Below are 17451 nucleotides of genomic sequence, written 5' to 3'. Positions count from 1 at the left end.
ATGAATCATGGAGAGATGATTAAACTGTAAGCTATTGGATAACATGGAAGCCTTTTGAGAGCTATTATTCATTTTATCGACGATGATGATCACAATTTTGACAAATGATATCGTTAGAACATACAGTAAAAGCGTTGGATATCGTTGTTTACTCCGCAATTGTCTACCATTGAAATACTTTCTCTATAATTTTGTCTACCATAAACACGATTGGAACTAATATGGGATACTTGGATGGTGAAGCAATGTCGATATAATATAATGCAAATGAAAGCTCATCTGCTTTCCTTTTTAAGTTTCTCACTTCTTTTATGAGTGATTTGTAATATTGTGACATTTAGGTATAGGGGGCAACTGACAATTTTTGAGAAGTTTGAAAAATATGAAGATCCAATTATCCCAAATTAGTTCCAATCCTGCTCATAGCAAATGACACATGTTACTAACGATAGCAAATACACGGGCAAAGCGTATACATCTTTGTGTTCTTCTATTGAAAGACAGATAGTCAGGGGTTAAATGACTTTCAAGGTAAGCATTTGATGTATTATAGCTTCTCAATAATTGCTTTAATAGAATGGAAATCCACAATTACCTATAAAGGCATTGATAATTTTCCCCTTAATGAATATTTTGACTTTACAGCTGTCAGAGTTCAGAACAAAATTATTTAACACAAATAATCGAGTGAACAATTCATTTATGGACATAAGCAAATTACTTCTATTTATATGTGAAATAATTGTCCGACCCAAAATTCTTGAAATCTTTGATTTTAAACGTTACAAATATAATTCATAATTTATCCAACAGAAAGAACAACGTTGATAAATAAAACTAATTTCAATGACGGTAAATCGCACACGTGCAGCAGGTTTCTATGGCAACCCACATCCATCGATAAGAGTCGTCTGCTGTCTCTCTGGCCCAGGCTATGACCCATGACCTTTTCGATCGGCACTTTGATGCCCCTACGAACCCGATGCACGCGGTGCCTGGGTCTTCACAGGTAGTTCGCCAGAACCACTGCATTGAGTAGAGTTGCACTTCCCTGTTGTCTGTGTCTCTGGCCGTACTCGGCCGCACCCAATCACTGACGCTGGGACAGGCCTCTGTTGCAATACCTTGTCTCTGTAATGAGAACCATTATGAATTTCTTAGTTTAACAATAATTCCGAGATAATAGAAACGGTCTTTGATACTTTCATCAAGAGCAACAAAAAGCAAAGAAACCGTCATTATTATCAACAACAAAAACAGCAATATTGCATTAGTTTACAAGTGGTAAAGAGCGAATATAAAGATAGTTTAACCAACAGTTCTTAATAGAAATTTTCAACATAAAATATTAAAACAAAGCATCGTTTCGTCTATAATGTGTTTCTTTTTACATCCCTTGAATGTCTTTCCATTCGTTTGTCTGTCTCTCTTTGTTTGTTTGTTTGTCTGCCTGCTTTTCTGTCTGTTAGCCTGTTATGCCGCCTGTCTGTCTTACTGCCTATTTGTCTATCAGTTTGTCTCTTTTTTCTATCCCTCTGTCTCTTTCCCTGTGTCTGTCTGCCTGTCACTGTCTGAGTCTGTCTGCCTGTCACTGTCTTGCTGTCTCTGTCTGTCTGTCTGTCTGTCTGTCTGTCTGTCTGTCTATCTGTCTGTCTTCTCTCTCTCTCTCTCTCTCTCTCTCTCTCTCCTCTCTCTCTCTCTCTCTCTCTCTCTCTCATATACGAACTCTTCGTTAACTAGTTTTCTGAACACATCCTTTACCAAGATTGTCTTTGTAATGCCCAGCAGTATCATGCAAAAGTTCCAAGACGTGAGTATTATGTGAAAGTTCAGGTGAATGTGACACACGTCATTGATACTAAAGGTTACAAACGATTAAGAGAACTAAACGAGAGGAAATCGTTACGGCATTAATTGACATGCCATTGGATGTGCGACTCGGAATCCAATCGTGCGATATTCAAACAAGCTCAATTCATTTCTCAGTGACAAATTTCGATTGTTCAACACTGCGGTTTAAGGCTAACGTACATCACTGATCACTGCCTCGAAATCAGGGAAACTTGAAAGGGGGAAAAAACCTAAAATAGAACTACGTTTTATCAGGAATTGTGCGGTATAGGCATCAGCATGTGCATTTTGTGTGAATACCAAAGAACAAGCCGGCAATCTACGAATTTAGGTCTTGCTGATGTAAATTTAGCGCATTACTATCGATCGTCGCTATTCAGTCGATCAAGCAAGAGATGGAGATATGCCACGTGTGAGCCGTGTCTACTTTCAGGAGAAATCACTAAATTTTAGCGTTGGCATTGATTTCGACCACAGCGCCAGAGTTTACGCCTCCTGAGCGTCAATCGCCCGCCATTGTTCTTATGGCACTCTGTTGCCATGGAAACACCGTCGAAGAGGAAAAAATATTCAAGCACTGGGAAAGAAGAAAAAGTGAATCAAATGTTGCTATTTTAGAAAGATGAGAAAGTATACGATCATGTCTTGGTCTTCCGTAATGAACGATATCTGAAAATGGCAATCAAACAAGTGGTTTGTCTAACACTATTAGCATGTTCCAAGGATTGACAAATAACAATATCCTCTGAAATAGCTATTTCGGCACGATTCTAATATCGAAAAATCACAAGAACAGCTGAACCTCTGTGGCAAGTTTAATTGATCTCGCAGCAATCGTGCTCAAGACCTTTCCTGCCAAAGCGCCTCGAATCAATACAAGACCGACAGTAGCATTTTGAGATGTGGCGATCTCGTACACAACAAGTGAGTACCTTTATGTCACGTCACATGAAAACGGTCATTCCATTGATTTGGGGTCGACGTGACCTTTGACCTCTCAAGTACAAATTTTGAAACTAGACACAGCTAATTAAAGGGCATGTGCCATTAGTTCTGATATTATTCATGTTACTTGTTTATTCGGTTTTGAAAGGTTTCACTTAGCAATGGTTGCCAAGTAACACTTTTGTGCACGGTAAAAAACTGCACAAATACACATTTCGCCTGATTTGACTAAAGTAATCGACCATATTTGTGTCGTATTTATCTGAAGCTCTGAAATCATATCTGTCATGCGCGGGAAAGTTTCGGCTTATTGACTGTTGAAACATTCAAAAAATATCTATGAGACTTTTGACAAAGCATATGAAGAAACTTCAAATCTTTTAAATGCTTCTTTGGTCTGTTTTTTACTCGATGGCAAATTTCAGTGTGCATCAATTGACCTTGTTAAACCCAGGGGTAGAAAAACATCTCTTTACAGCAGTATGGATAGAACTACGTGTAAAAGTGTTTTTGCCTCACCTTTGATATTGAAGACGATGCGGAGGACGGAAACTCGTCCAGAGTTACTATTGGTGTAAAGTTTGGTTTGTTTGATGAAAAGACAACGCGTTCTCTGTTTACTGGGTGCATTAAAGGCAGCACATCGTATAACGTCGGCCGCGGCCTCACTCTTGGATGTGTGTCAAATATATCTTTAAAAGGTTTACTCAACTGAAATGAAAAGTATATAAGAAGATGGATTAGAAATAGCTAACTCCGGATTTATTAACCGATCACGTCATTGTCATAATTAATTCACTTATACATGAAAAAAGATTGCAGAATATTTTGAGAAACTGTAAGAACAGTGTTTATAAGGTGTTTAAAAGGTAAAAAAAACGACGTATGATGCACCAAATCTTAATATGTAGGATACAGTATGTATGTATGTATGTATGTATGTATGTATGTATGTATGTATGTATGCATCTATCTATCTATCTATCTATCTACCTATCTATCTTTTTATACATCTATCTATCTATACATTTATCTGTACATCTATCTATACATCTATCTTTGCATGCATGCATGCAGTTGTATATGTGCATATGTATAAAGGGATACATGTACGACTTTATATGAGAGTCAGTGTACATGTTTGTCAATGTTTGATTTAACACTTCAGGACACATTACCATGTATGGTTTAGACGCAGAATGTAAACAAAAGTGTACGTGCAACATGTTCATGATCCTGATGACTCAAGCCCTGATATGCGTGTTTATTTCCTCTTCGTGAATGTTTTTGCTCGCTCTCCGCCAAGGTCAGCGTTTCTCACACTTTGCAGTTATTACCACCATTCCATGTTCAGTGCATTGGATATTTTCATAACAACGTTCGTTGTCCCTCAGGGGATAGGTAGAGATGATTTAGATTAAATCGCCCGCTGACAAGATACGAGGACGAGATTACAGCGAAATCTCTTTTCACTTACCGTCCGATGTGCTGCTGATCGTCTAATTGATCGGCCCTGTGAATATTTCATGTGCACTGAAAAAGAACACAGTGTGAAATAGCTTTGGTTTGTGACATTTCGGAGATGTATAGATTCAAGTCGGCAAAATCAATAAGATTTTATGTCGAAATTACCTAGTCCTTAATTTAAAAAACCCAATGATAAATAACTCTGCGTAGGTTTGTCGAACTATTATTCCACAGTTTATTTCTGCAAGACTTAAAGTAGTTTAAGTTGACGAGACGTTTCTCGTTCGATAAAATTCTAGCTTGTCGGGGTCTGGTTTCTGCCGACATGATCGACAAACACCGGTATGATGTTTCACTCTTACATTACTCTACCGAGAATGCAAATAATTAATTTAGTGCTGATTTATGAGAGGCAAGTTCGTCATTGTACGTTCTACGACCTTTGAAAGGAACTTTATTAGTTATATTACCTGAATATATAGGCAAGTGGGTAGCCTATGAAATCGGAATTGTATGAATAGAAGTCGTTTAATCGTTCAATGGTTATTTGATATTGTTTTGCTGAAGATCAAGTCAACACTATTAGATTTGATTGATTTCATTGGCACCAAATGTCAAAAGCAATGTCTTTCTGATTTCCTCCTATTTCCAAGGTCGACGTTCTTGTAATACAAAAGAGTCATAAGTCAAGGGAGAAATTAACCACGTGGACATTATCCAAGGATGTTTATTAAGGTTTTGCCACCGAATATTTGAAACCTGGAAATAGAGTCATACGCGGGAAAACATTTGAGCGAAGGCATACAACATGTGACTCTTGAACGCTCGGCAAGCACAATGTGCAGTGGTGTTTTTTTACACCCCAATTGATGACGTCAGTACATTTGCCCTTGATTATCAATGACGACATCAGTGAAATGGGGACTCGAAAAAGCAAACGCGAGCGAAGGTTATTTTGATTTTCATTTAACGTAGCAGGGGAAAGTATCAACCAGTGTTCAGCGAAATCAAATTAAGTATGAAAGTTCATTGAAATGCCAAAGGTTAAATCCACAATTGTTTTTACCTCGCTCAGAGTTGCCTTACCTTACTAAACCTGTCTTACACAGAGAAATTTTTACCACGTTGAACGCGAAATGCAAATTCTTGTCGTCGTCGAGTTCGGAATATGAATCTAACAATACTGTCATGATGTAACATGTTAAAATATTTGATACAACTTCTATACAATTCTTCAGATTTCAACAAGCAGTATAGAAAAAAATGTAGACGGTTTTTAATATAAAGAAAGAATTCTTTCAATATGTCCAAGACGTAATAATAGTACAAAGTGTACTTGCTAGGCAAACTCTGCATTTGACAACGAGTAAATAGGCTTTTGATAGGACACAAAACATATAAGGTTTAGTCATAAAGTGAAAACTTCTCCAAAGTAAAAATGTGAACAAAATAGTCATAACCAAACAACCCAAGAAGCTGGAAGTCAAAATCGCTTTTATTTCAAGTGTAACGGTATGATCATGCATTACTTCAATACCACGAGATTGGAAAACGGATTCATACAAAAATAACAATGTCGGTATAGATTTTGTTCGGTTTGCTGTAGGACAGGAGAATGAACACCACAACAATTGCACGTAGGACCCTAGTATAATGGTACGTCTCATAAAATGGGAAATAAGAAAAAAAAAGAAAAGCTAGTCTGTCTTAAGACTGCCAGATCCAAAACAAAGATATTCAAACAGGTTGTAAATGTTTATTTACTAGCAGACGTAACATATATTATTACGTTTTGCTTGTATCGTTCTAATTGCATCGGGTATATATATATATATATATATATATATATATATATATATATATATATATATATATATATATTATATGTCTTGTTTCTGCAATCTATAATAATATACTGAGACACTTTCACGCTAGAAAATTCATCGAGTATAACCGCATACTCTGTTTTACCATTTCATATTAGCATTAGTCTCGTGTGTCGATCGTTTGTTCTTGCTCTCCGGTGTAAATCGACCGTTCACTAGGAAATGCACGGCGTGAAACGATTCCCGGGGAGGAACGATAACACCCTCAATAGCCCTTTTAGTGCGGCCTTTCAGTGAACGAATAGAAGTGGTCGTTAATCTCATTACACTGCGTCAACTCGGTAAAGGAAGGGAAAATCAAAGAGCGGAGCACGTCGCTTTGCCTCGGATTATGAAGCTAATTGAAAAGTATCCGGTAACTTCGGATGTCGTCTATACCTCCGCTGCCTACTGCACAGCAATCGACGAAAAAACGTCAAAGTTCATTTTCTCTGAAATGGAGGTAATTGAATGTTGGCCGCATCCCTCTTGACAAAACACAGGCAACGTTGGCTGTGCCTATCGCACATCCACAATCCAAAACAAAAACACTCAAACAGGTTCCACACGTCTACGCAAACCAAAAAGGGATAAAACCGTTCAGAATCTACATTTTGCTCAGACGTCACGCCTTCTACTGAAGTGCTTAAACAAAACTCTGTTTTTATTTTAGCAGAGCAACACATGTAGCGAGCAACATGCTCTCGCGCTCAGACTTCGTCGCAATCAAATGACGGAACCAAAACGCAACGATGAATAAGAGGATCATATAAAGGTAAAACAAACGCGAAGGAGAAAAAACACTTAAAAATTCTAAGTCTACACAGCGGCCAGTGTTGGGCTGAAAGTTTCTTGATAACTGAAATTGTACTGCACATGTACATCCTTTGACTTCCCATGAAGGGAGAGTGGTTACATCACATTAAAGCTAATATAATATGTTTTTGTGACATTCTATAGATTATTTCCGATACGAGCTCTGCCATATTTCTTAATGGCATAGCACAGTAAAGTTCACTTTAACATCTCCTTCAGGAATTTGAACTTTTGCCTGATTTCCTGACCTAAGATAAGGACAAATATTCAAATTTTGATACTGTTAGTCCCTTTCGCCGGGGGGACCTGCAGCTCACTAGAATCTTACACGTGTGTACTGAGTAAGGGGCAATTGGTCACCGTTAAAACCTAGCGGTACGACAGATATAGATTTCGCGGTACTAAGATTGTTCTTCTGGGAAGACTGTATGACCAATCGATGGCTCTTTTCGAATGCAAATCGACTTTTACGGCTCGTTTCACTGACTAAGCATCATGTCTCGAATTAATTGACTCGATAGAATATTTAGTCTCCCTTCTTAGAAGCTCAACATAGCTGCTATTTACAGATACGAAATCGAATTATCGAACCAAAGTGCATATTTTTGTGACGTTAGTCGATATTTCCAGTGTTACAGTTGCCGGATTTGTAGTCGTGAATTGCCTCTTGCATGTTGCGAACGTTCAAAATACAGGAATCGCGACATTTTATAATATCTTCATCGCTTCTGTTGTTGAAAACAAGAACATATTCTACATTTTTCCTAGGCAGTACAAAAACAATACAAAAACATCATTTGCAATTACTATGCGTCATGTAAAGTATGCTTCGTTATTGTTGACAAATGAATTGAAGCCGGGAGTAGAATTCAATCATGAACTGATCGCTTGTCATATATATACATACATACATATATATATATATATATATATATATATATATATATATATATATATATATATATATATATATATATATATATATATATATATATATATATATATGATCGTTAGGAGAACGACAGGAAACGATATTTTTACTTACAGCAAAATAACAGAAAATACATGAAAAGTTACGAAAAGGAAAAAAAAAATCAACACTTGTGACTTTAAGGACGTTACGGATACTAGGCGACAATTCTGGTTTGATGTGTGGTGTCCTTTTTCGAAACTATTTCATCCCTCGTTTTGATCCTAAAGTCACTGTGCCAAAGCCTCGCCAAAACAGATAAAACAAAATGGGACAAATTCTAAAAATAAAGCAACTGCCGTTAATGATTGCAATTGTAAGATAAATACTATTCTGTGAAGGAAAATTAAAGCCTATCACATTTTTATATTGACGCTTCCGCCAGATAATGCTTGATTTTACACGATGGACATGTTATCGAAAGAATGCATCGAGCTTGTCAGTTTATCAGAATCAAGACTCACGAAATGACGTCACTAATATTGTGATAGCAAGGGGAATGACGTAATTAGTTCTGTGCGTGAGCGAGCCGATCGATGTAGTGTAAAGTATATTTTTTTTAAGTAAAGACATGCGCATTGTGCTCGTCAGGGTTTTTATAAAATCGTCAGCAATTACCCAAGGGAAACTCACGAAGGCATCACACAGATTGCAGAATTCTGTTAGCGTAAAGTCTTTACATCCACTAGTCGCCCCTAAGCACTGTAAATTAATTGGCGGGGCGTAGATCCTTAATTTGTGACATTTTATTTCAGTAAAGAGCTGGCCCTAGCTCGGAAATTATATTGGCGCGGTTCCGTCACTAGATCACCGAGTACGGTAATGCGAAACCTCCCCCGAGTGGCCATCGTTTCATCCGATACCAGCAATTAATGAGCGAGCCACGGAGCTAGATGTCCGATGCCCACTATAAACGCTTTTTATTCAACGCATTAGACGATATGTATCGCTAAAGATTTGTCCCTCCGAGGTAACAAACGCAACTCCCTATCTCTTCTCTTTACTTCCTTTTTCCTCCGGCAAAGGATGGTGAAATTGTAAAGATCTAACAATTTGAACAACAACCTGATTATTGGGACCAGGTAGACAAGTATGTTATCAAGATCAGCATCAGGAACGAAAAGAAAATCACTTATTTTTCACTTTGAAATGAATGAACATGTGAATCATGCTAAGGTTGTACATTTCCCACTTTTACACCGTTCACAATGTGCACCGTTTCCACACATACAGTTAGGGCTCGTATAAGGAATATAAAAAACACCCCAGCTGTCAATAAAGTAATATATTTATATATACATATAAACAAACGTACACGTGCGTATGTGTGTATACACAACATGAGAGTGATCAATATGCAGGACGAAGATACGGACATACATACATACATGCATGCATGCATACATACATACATACATACATACATACATACATACATACATACATACATACATACATACATACATACATACATACATACATACATACATACATACATACATACATACATACATACATACATACATACATACATACATACATACATACATTCATACAGACAGACAGACAGACAGACAGACAGATAGATAGATAGACATACAGATAGATATACAGACATACAATTATATACAGACACGAACAAGCAAAAGCAAATCTGCTCACGTGCCCTACAGACTTGCTAATTCACGAAATAAAACGATTATTTCCGTCTGGTGACACGCAAGGATAAATGGTAACCGCCAATGCTCAACAGCCGTTTCTAACCGTCTGTGACTCAGTCAAGAGAAGACTGAGATATAGTGCTACAGAAGATGGCGGTGACAGTTTTTGTAATCTCTAATTGAACGCAGAACTTACTACTTTAAGACAGAAAAGCTTTGTATACGTGATCCACATATCAATGTTTTCTGCGCAGTTATTTAAAATCAGTTTCCACATTTAAGGTGTGAGAAAAAGTTGCATCATATTGAAAGTGCTTTATGAGTTTTTGCTTTTTCCTATTATAAAGGGAACCAATTTCGTCACCATGTGAATTTTTTGAGCTGTATGACAATATTTTTGCATCCACCTCGAAGATGTAATCAACATCTGATAGGATAAGATCAGCTTATACGCTAATGTGACTGCCCCATATACTTCGCACATCCTTTTAATCTTGTCTTCAACCTAAATGGGCTATTAATTAGGTCAGTAAAAGTCAAATATCAGTCTTTTAAAGACTAAAGAAAACTTTCTGGAAATGGAGATTAATGTTCAATTCTCTCCGCGTAAGGATACGTCTGGCGAGAGTGACACTTCCAAGGGTCAGTAAAAATGACGAAATTTTTCGATAACAGTCACCATTGGATACCCCTCCCTTACGACTACCTTCCTGCATTAACCACAACTTATCCATGACTCGTAGATTCCTGTCATTTACAAGGCGTCGTGTTCCAATAGAAAATGCCTTCTAGATATGACTTTTCGATACCAGAGTGGTTGTAAGGTTATCGCATGGCAGATCCGCCAATATATTACAATCTTCAGAAATAAATTGAAAGAGATTTTCGAAATGTACATTTTCCACTCGACAAGATTACGCAGCCTGATATGTATTTAATCGATATTAATGTTAACTGCTGCAGGGTAGAAAGGCTTATGTATGTATGTATGTATGTATGTATGTATGTATGTATGTATGTATCTATGTATCTATGTATGTATCTATGTATGTATGTATGTATGTATGTATGTATGTATGTATGTATGTATGTATGTATGTATGTATCTATGTATGTATGTATGTATGTATGTATGTATGTATGTATGTATGTATGTATGTATGTATGTATGTATGTATGTATGTATGTATGTATGTATGTATGTATGTATGTATGTATGTATGTATGTATGTATGTATGTATGTATGTATGTATGTATGTATGTATGTATGTATGTATGTATGTATGTATGTATCTATGTATACATGCATGCATGCATGTACCAACGTATCAGTGTTTGTACACATACACATAAATGCTATATACAGTAGCCTGAACTTGTTCGGTGGAGACTCTGAGTTACACGCTGATGGTATCTTTGGTTTTCTCTTTTGTCAGCGCATGCGGTAATTTGTCCAACTGGTATAGAGATGTCATGTGCCGGTCGATTCTATTGTAATGCAGGTTGATAGGTGAAGTTCGTGAGGTAGGAATTAGTTCTTATGCCGGTATTGTGACATTAGTTCTGTTCTAGTGTTGAGTAAGCCTGTTCACTCTCCTGAACACAAGAATATTTCCAAGAAGCACACGTCGCATCGCTTATTTCATCGCTGTTGACACACTGAACCGGTCGTTGTTGAATGCTTGAGACTTCCGTCTTGAGTTCCTCACATGCTGAGAACGTTAGTTGTTGTTTAACATTTCTCTTGTTTAGGATGTAAATGTAGTTGTTGTGGACAATTTTTTGTCAGACTGAAGCAGGTTTTTAAAGTTTTCTTGATATTGATGGAGACAGATTGGCAATTTAGGGCATTAGTCCTTTTTGCGATTTGTCCATGAAGAAAGACCATGAAACACCAAAAGACTGATTATCGTATAACAGCGTGACGCTTAGTGTCAAGTACATGCTTAATACTTAACTATAAATGAACTCTCAATTGCTAAGTCCTTTTCCAGCTAAGTCCAATCTCAGCGAACAAACACTTTCATTTATTTGATAATGTATATATATATATATATATATATATATATATATATATATATATATATATATATATATATATATATATATATATTATATATATGTACAGTAATTTGCATATACTAATAAAACATACATAAATACATACATACATTCATACATACATACATACATACATCATACGTACGTACGTACATACATATATACATACATACATACATACATACATACATACATACATACATACATACATACATACATACATACATACATACATACATACATACATACAGACAGACAGACAGACAGACAGACAGACAGACAGACAGACAGACAGACAGACAGATAGACCGACATACAGAGGCCTACACAGACAAAAAGACATGCAGACAGACAGATAGACAGACAGACACACAGACACACAGACACACAGACACACAGACAGATAGACACTCTGTCAATATCGTACAAGCTGGTATGTTAGCTCATGGGGTGACTTGCGATCTAACCCTAGCCGATTCGTCAGCTGGGGATGCTTAGAGATGGGTTGTCTCTGTATCGCTCACACTATCAACAAAATCATTTTCTTCGTTTACTTTCAGCCGTCTAGCTCTAGCGTGGCGTGTTTTCCCCAAGTCCGGTCAAAACGATAAAATCAAACAAGTTAGCAACAGTAGACCGCGAGCTGACATTAACAGTTCAGGAGTGAATTTCTGTGATGAATGCACGGCCACGTATCTTGCAAAGGTCGCCGATCAAGCTCTCAAAATGTCAAAAGCTTTAGTGCAACTTGTGGAGGGTAAAGGAATGAATACTTGATTTTGTTTTACGCGACCTGATGGATTACAGCGTATGAGATGAATATTCAACAGCGTATTCTTAACATTGATTTACATCTTTTCAGTCACTCCCAAGCTATGTGTCATCTCATGTTTATCTCCGTCGACAAACGCTCTTTTCCCTGGACGCTCAAAATCGCGTTGGAACAATATAAATACATATTGAAAAGATTCATTAAGTTGCTATTTTTACTGTACCTGCAAAATAAATTCTTGTTTTGTTGTTCATCATCAAACGTTTCATTAAACCACAAAACCCTGAATCTAATGGATAGCTTGATCTAGTTGACATGTTCTCTTTTTTAGTAAAATTTAAATAAGAAAAAACGCATGAACAATATGTAATAATTGAAGCTATGTCGATAATGCATCTATGATTAATAAACCTAGTTCTCGTTTGCAAAATCGGTTTTAATTATAGGATTATTTCATATCCAAAAAGCCTTAGAAATACCTGTCCATTGTGCGAAAATTATTCTAATAGGCATGGCTGCTTTCACAATGCGGGGCTCAGTTGCCGAGAATGTTTGCAGCGTCTAAAATTCTGCGATGACGAATTGTCAAAATGGGGAAACGAAAGAGTGTTTTTGATGTTATTTGAAAACGCACTGTAGCACGCACGATATTCGTGTAGATATTCGTGTAGATTCATGCATTTGTCAATAGGTCTGGAAGATGGTACAAGCAGTTATATATATATATATATATATATATATATATATATATATATATATATATATATATATATATATATATATATATATATATATATAAACTGGAAACATAATTAACATTTTATACAAAGTGTGTGAAATCGTTCCGAAGTAGTTTCAAATACCATATATGTTTTGGGAAGGACTGAGGCCCTCATTGGCTTCCGTCCCCTGACAGTTCAGGAAATATGAGTACTCACCTAGAATAATAACGAGGCTGAGATACGCAATGGCCCGCACTAACTTTGTCATGGTTGAGCCCGGTGTCCGCTGCTCGTTATAAAAAAGTGGTGCAGAAACTCCGTCGAACCATAGGAGTGACGAGACGTCGGGTCGACCAGCCGACTACATGAACGTAAATGATTTATAAGTGCGTGGGCAAGGGTTTAATCATGGATGTCCTACCCGCGCGCTGAGTTAATAAACGGTACAGCGAGTAAATGGAAGCAAGAATGATCCAACGCGAAGAGGGATGTCGGTGCAAGAAGACAAATCCGATGTTTTGTCAGCTAACACCATGCTCTGCCGTCGACTTCTCCGTTGTATTGATTTTTTCCCTTCTTCCTGTACGATGTGGCCGGTGCTAGGGCCGAGCCAGGCTTAAAAATAGTAACAGCCGGTTGGGATCGATGCCGGATTCATTTTCTTTCATATATCCTCCGTCGCTGTCAATCACAAAGTTTAGTCACCGCCTACTCGCCGATTGAGACACCGAGAGCCGCATAAAGCGATGGTCGCACACTCGACACACAAGCTCGTCTCCCTCACTGAGTGGACGCACGAATGCAGCAAAACGGTAAAACATAACACGTGGAGCTTTGACTCGAACCAGAACATAACATTAATCATATAAAATGCTTAAATGAAGTCGACAAAGTTTATCGCTCGTGGAAAGCCCCTCAGCAGGCATCTACCAAGACTTTTGTGGGCGTTTTAAATCATATAAACCGTGTTTTTTTTCGAGTTGAAGAATGATATTCCACTGAAGGTGGTATATAACGATCGCGATATTTCCTTTGGGAAACGCGCTACATTCATTTTTTCTCCAAACGCATATATATTAGTTTTCTCTCAAGGATTGCTAATTAAATTGAACGAGTTTAGATTTTTATTTACGTGAGTGAAAGAAATTGGCACCTAAGTGATTACGCTACTTTCTGAGGCTAAATTTAGAAATTCTAATTTTCAATTAGGTGGTGGATGACACAGGTGTTCCATGAAGGCAGCTTGAGATATGATTCGATGAGTTTCTATTTCCGAGGCTTTCTACGAAGAATATCACGTAAACGCCCTCGGGGCAGAAGCCAAGAGCTGTCGCTAAATCATGGTTTGTCCGAGAGACAAATGATATACACACAACACAGCATATGCTTCTTTGGTCAAAAGCTCATGGGGATACTATATGTTGTTGACCTCTAGCCTGACGACCTTGCATACATTAATTATCTACAGATATGATGACCCTATGCCAGCAGGAGAGTTTTGAAACCGTCATGTCCGGAAGTCAAAATTTATTTCAGGTATGTTGGCTACTTTACTCTTTGGTTTGACATGTGACAATTATGCAAGTACACGCTTCTGAGTTTGTTACTATGGAAAAAAGTAGAAAAATGCTTGACAGCGTTTGATTGCGTTTCACGAGGCCAACCATCAAGTAAAGAAATCGAAGCCAACGGAGTGTTTTCTCGCTTTTCCCGCAACCTGTCAACAGAATTTGTGTTGCTCATTTTCATATTCATTTTGATATATTTTCCTATTGTACTAGTCTGAGGATTGTACATCTCACGTTTAGACAAAATGGCAGTAGTTGAAAGGGCTGCACTTGTAACAAATGGCAACAATTCATTTTTCTTTTCTATAAAAGAGTACTTTTTACCTTCGCTCTTTTGTATGATGAAATACAAAATAAGCCTTGAAACATAGAACACGTGGTATCATTTGTATGATGATTTTTCTTATGGGGAGAGGGCTCCCATATATGCTCCGCTTTGAGTTTTAATATCCTATATATTACAAAGGGCATTGGGTTTTATTCCTCAATGGGTACACGTCAGTCATGATATAATAAATGGCTTGTTTTTGGATTTGAGATTCAAAATGTATTTGGATAATTCTGTGTTATTGCCATTAGCTTTGTTGTTGAAGGATTGTAAATGATTAGCGTATCGTGTTTTGGTCGCGAGTCCTACGTAACATTTTTCAGTGTTGTTACCACGTGTAACGTCCTCTCCGTATAATTCCCTACAATTGGCGGGCGCCTTGGGGCGGGCAGCAGAATTTATCCCGACCCTTGTACACTTTCTTTTGTAATGTCTTTCTTTTCCATGATATTACTGTTGTGAGATTTGATGATTCGGGCCATACCAGAATTTATCCCGACCCTTGTACACTTTCTTTTGTAATGTCTTTCTTTTCCATGATATTACTGTTGTGAGATTTGATGATTCGGGCCATACCATGCACACGATTGTAACTTACTTTTACTGAATTTCTGTTGAACATTTTGTGGGAAATGCGTGATGCGTGTCTTGTAGGTATAGGAAAACCTTTCTTATGTTTGTAAGGATATTCTTACTGAACGTTAACTGTGGGATTATATATATATTATATATATATATATATATATATATATATATATATATATTATATATATATATATATATATATATTATATAATATATATTATTGAATTTGCAAGCTTGGAAGTAGCTGGAATGAAGCTTAATTTAGAAAATCGACTGTTAAAATCCAAATTGAAAGAATTTCTTTTTAAACAATTTAATCAAATCCTCTCATTAGCTTGTATTGCCTTGCTTTTTGCATTTCAAACATTTTATGAGCTTTTTGTTCTCATCTTGTTTTAATTTGAATTCTTACTGTTTTTGTTATTCATTGTTTGCTTTTTAATGATGCGAAGCGCTTTTCAATATTTTACAAAAAGCGCCATAGAAAACAGTTAATACGTATATTTGCAACAATATCTATGCAGCTGCTTATATGCGAATCTATTCAGTTGTTTTAGGTTTGATTCCAACAACCAGACGATTACAGAGACAGGCGGATACCAAGCTCACGTGTGTAAACACGCGAGCTGAAATGATAGACGTACAACAGGTACAGGTGTGAAGTGATAAGAGAGTGTGTTTACTAGGTGAGTGAGTTTAAGGGCTACTTATGGAATGAGAAAATAAATGGGTTGGGCGAGTGTCAGTGTGAGAATATGAATGAATGAATGAATGAATGAATGAATGAATGAATGAATGAATGAATGAACGAACGACCAATCTTCGTGCTTGTCTGACACTGCCCATACTTCAAGATGGTCTTGAAAATGAACTTCATCGCTCTAAGGTAGAAAGCTACTGTCTTCATGTCAATATATAGTCTTTTGGTACGGGTCAACAGCTGCAGCAAAATGCCATATAACATAAAACGTCTTTCTGAATACTGGAAATCTCTATTAAATCAACTACATCAGATACCTCTTTCAATTTAAGGTTTAAAGGAGAATTTAGCAAGTACAATAATGTAGCTTATCACCACCAGACTTGTGTTTTCCAGATGACTAGATTTGCCCGTGTCAGGCTATGTATTGTAGAAGACTTTTTCATGAGCTCCATACCTGCTACCGTTATGTCTACTTTACTATTAAGATGCCTTATTTTAAGTTTACCATAAAAATGTTTTTTAAAGTATCATAAATATTGCAATTCTCTTTCGATTTTGACTCACAGGCCGTTATGTAATAGCCACCAAAGATTCACTTCCAACTATCAGACGTGATTAACATGTGAAAATCCTTGCCATCAAATACATCTGCAAAACACGTGACGTTCAGCTTATTCAAATATTCAACAATCTGCATTACATTTTAAATGGCATATATATATCTGTTTATTAAAACACTACTCGTCTATTTCTACCAACACTTGAAAATAACTTGTGTATCATAGTACTTTTTAATATTTCTATTCATTTTAATTTTTTATATCATGGCGTGTTACTTTTTACTCTCCTATTGTGTAATGGTAATACATATACACCCATTCTACAACTCTTATGTCATATTTCGTTTCGCATAGATTTGTATTGTCTTCTTGTCTTTATTTTCTTTACCTATGTGTATTGTTATTGAACACTTAAAAATCCATTTCTATTTGCATTGATTTAAATTAGAGCAATACCATTCAAAGTCAAAGAAATGGATACACGACCTAATAGATGACTGATTTAACGAATGGATGGACAGAGGAAATAAATAACTAACGAATAAATTTGTGCAATGGATTATGTGACTGACCGAG

General features: G+C 36.8%; 1 protein-coding gene across 2 annotated transcripts in view; it reads right to left on the bottom strand.

Annotated features, from left to right (window-relative positions):
• Positions 1–750: 750 nt before the first annotated feature.
• Positions 751–17451, bottom strand: part of LOC139147475 (uncharacterized) — a 35258-nt gene continuing 18557 nt past the window's right edge. The window contains exons 1-4 of one of the 2 annotated variants that reach the window (XM_070718586.1): positions 13348–13788; positions 4274–4329; positions 3316–3507; positions 751–1131 (exon numbers count right to left, since the gene is read on the bottom strand). In XM_070718586.1, the coding sequence (XP_070574687.1) occupies positions 844–1131; positions 3316–3507; positions 4274–4329; positions 13348–13399 (588 nt within the window). In that variant the 5' untranslated portion in view covers positions 13400–13788 and the 3' untranslated portion in view covers positions 751–843. Of the gene's footprint in view, positions 1132–3315; positions 3508–4273; positions 4330–13347; positions 13789–17451 lie in introns of those variants that run through there. The other variant, XM_070718594.1, reaches the window with a different exon arrangement.

Source organism: Ptychodera flava, chromosome 2 (genome assembly GCF_041260155.1).
Source record: "Ptychodera flava strain L36383 chromosome 2, AS_Pfla_20210202, whole genome shotgun sequence".
NCBI classification, from domain to species: Eukaryota; Metazoa; Hemichordata; class Enteropneusta; family Ptychoderidae; genus Ptychodera; species Ptychodera flava.
This window is presented reverse-complemented; position numbering and strand designations above follow the sequence as displayed.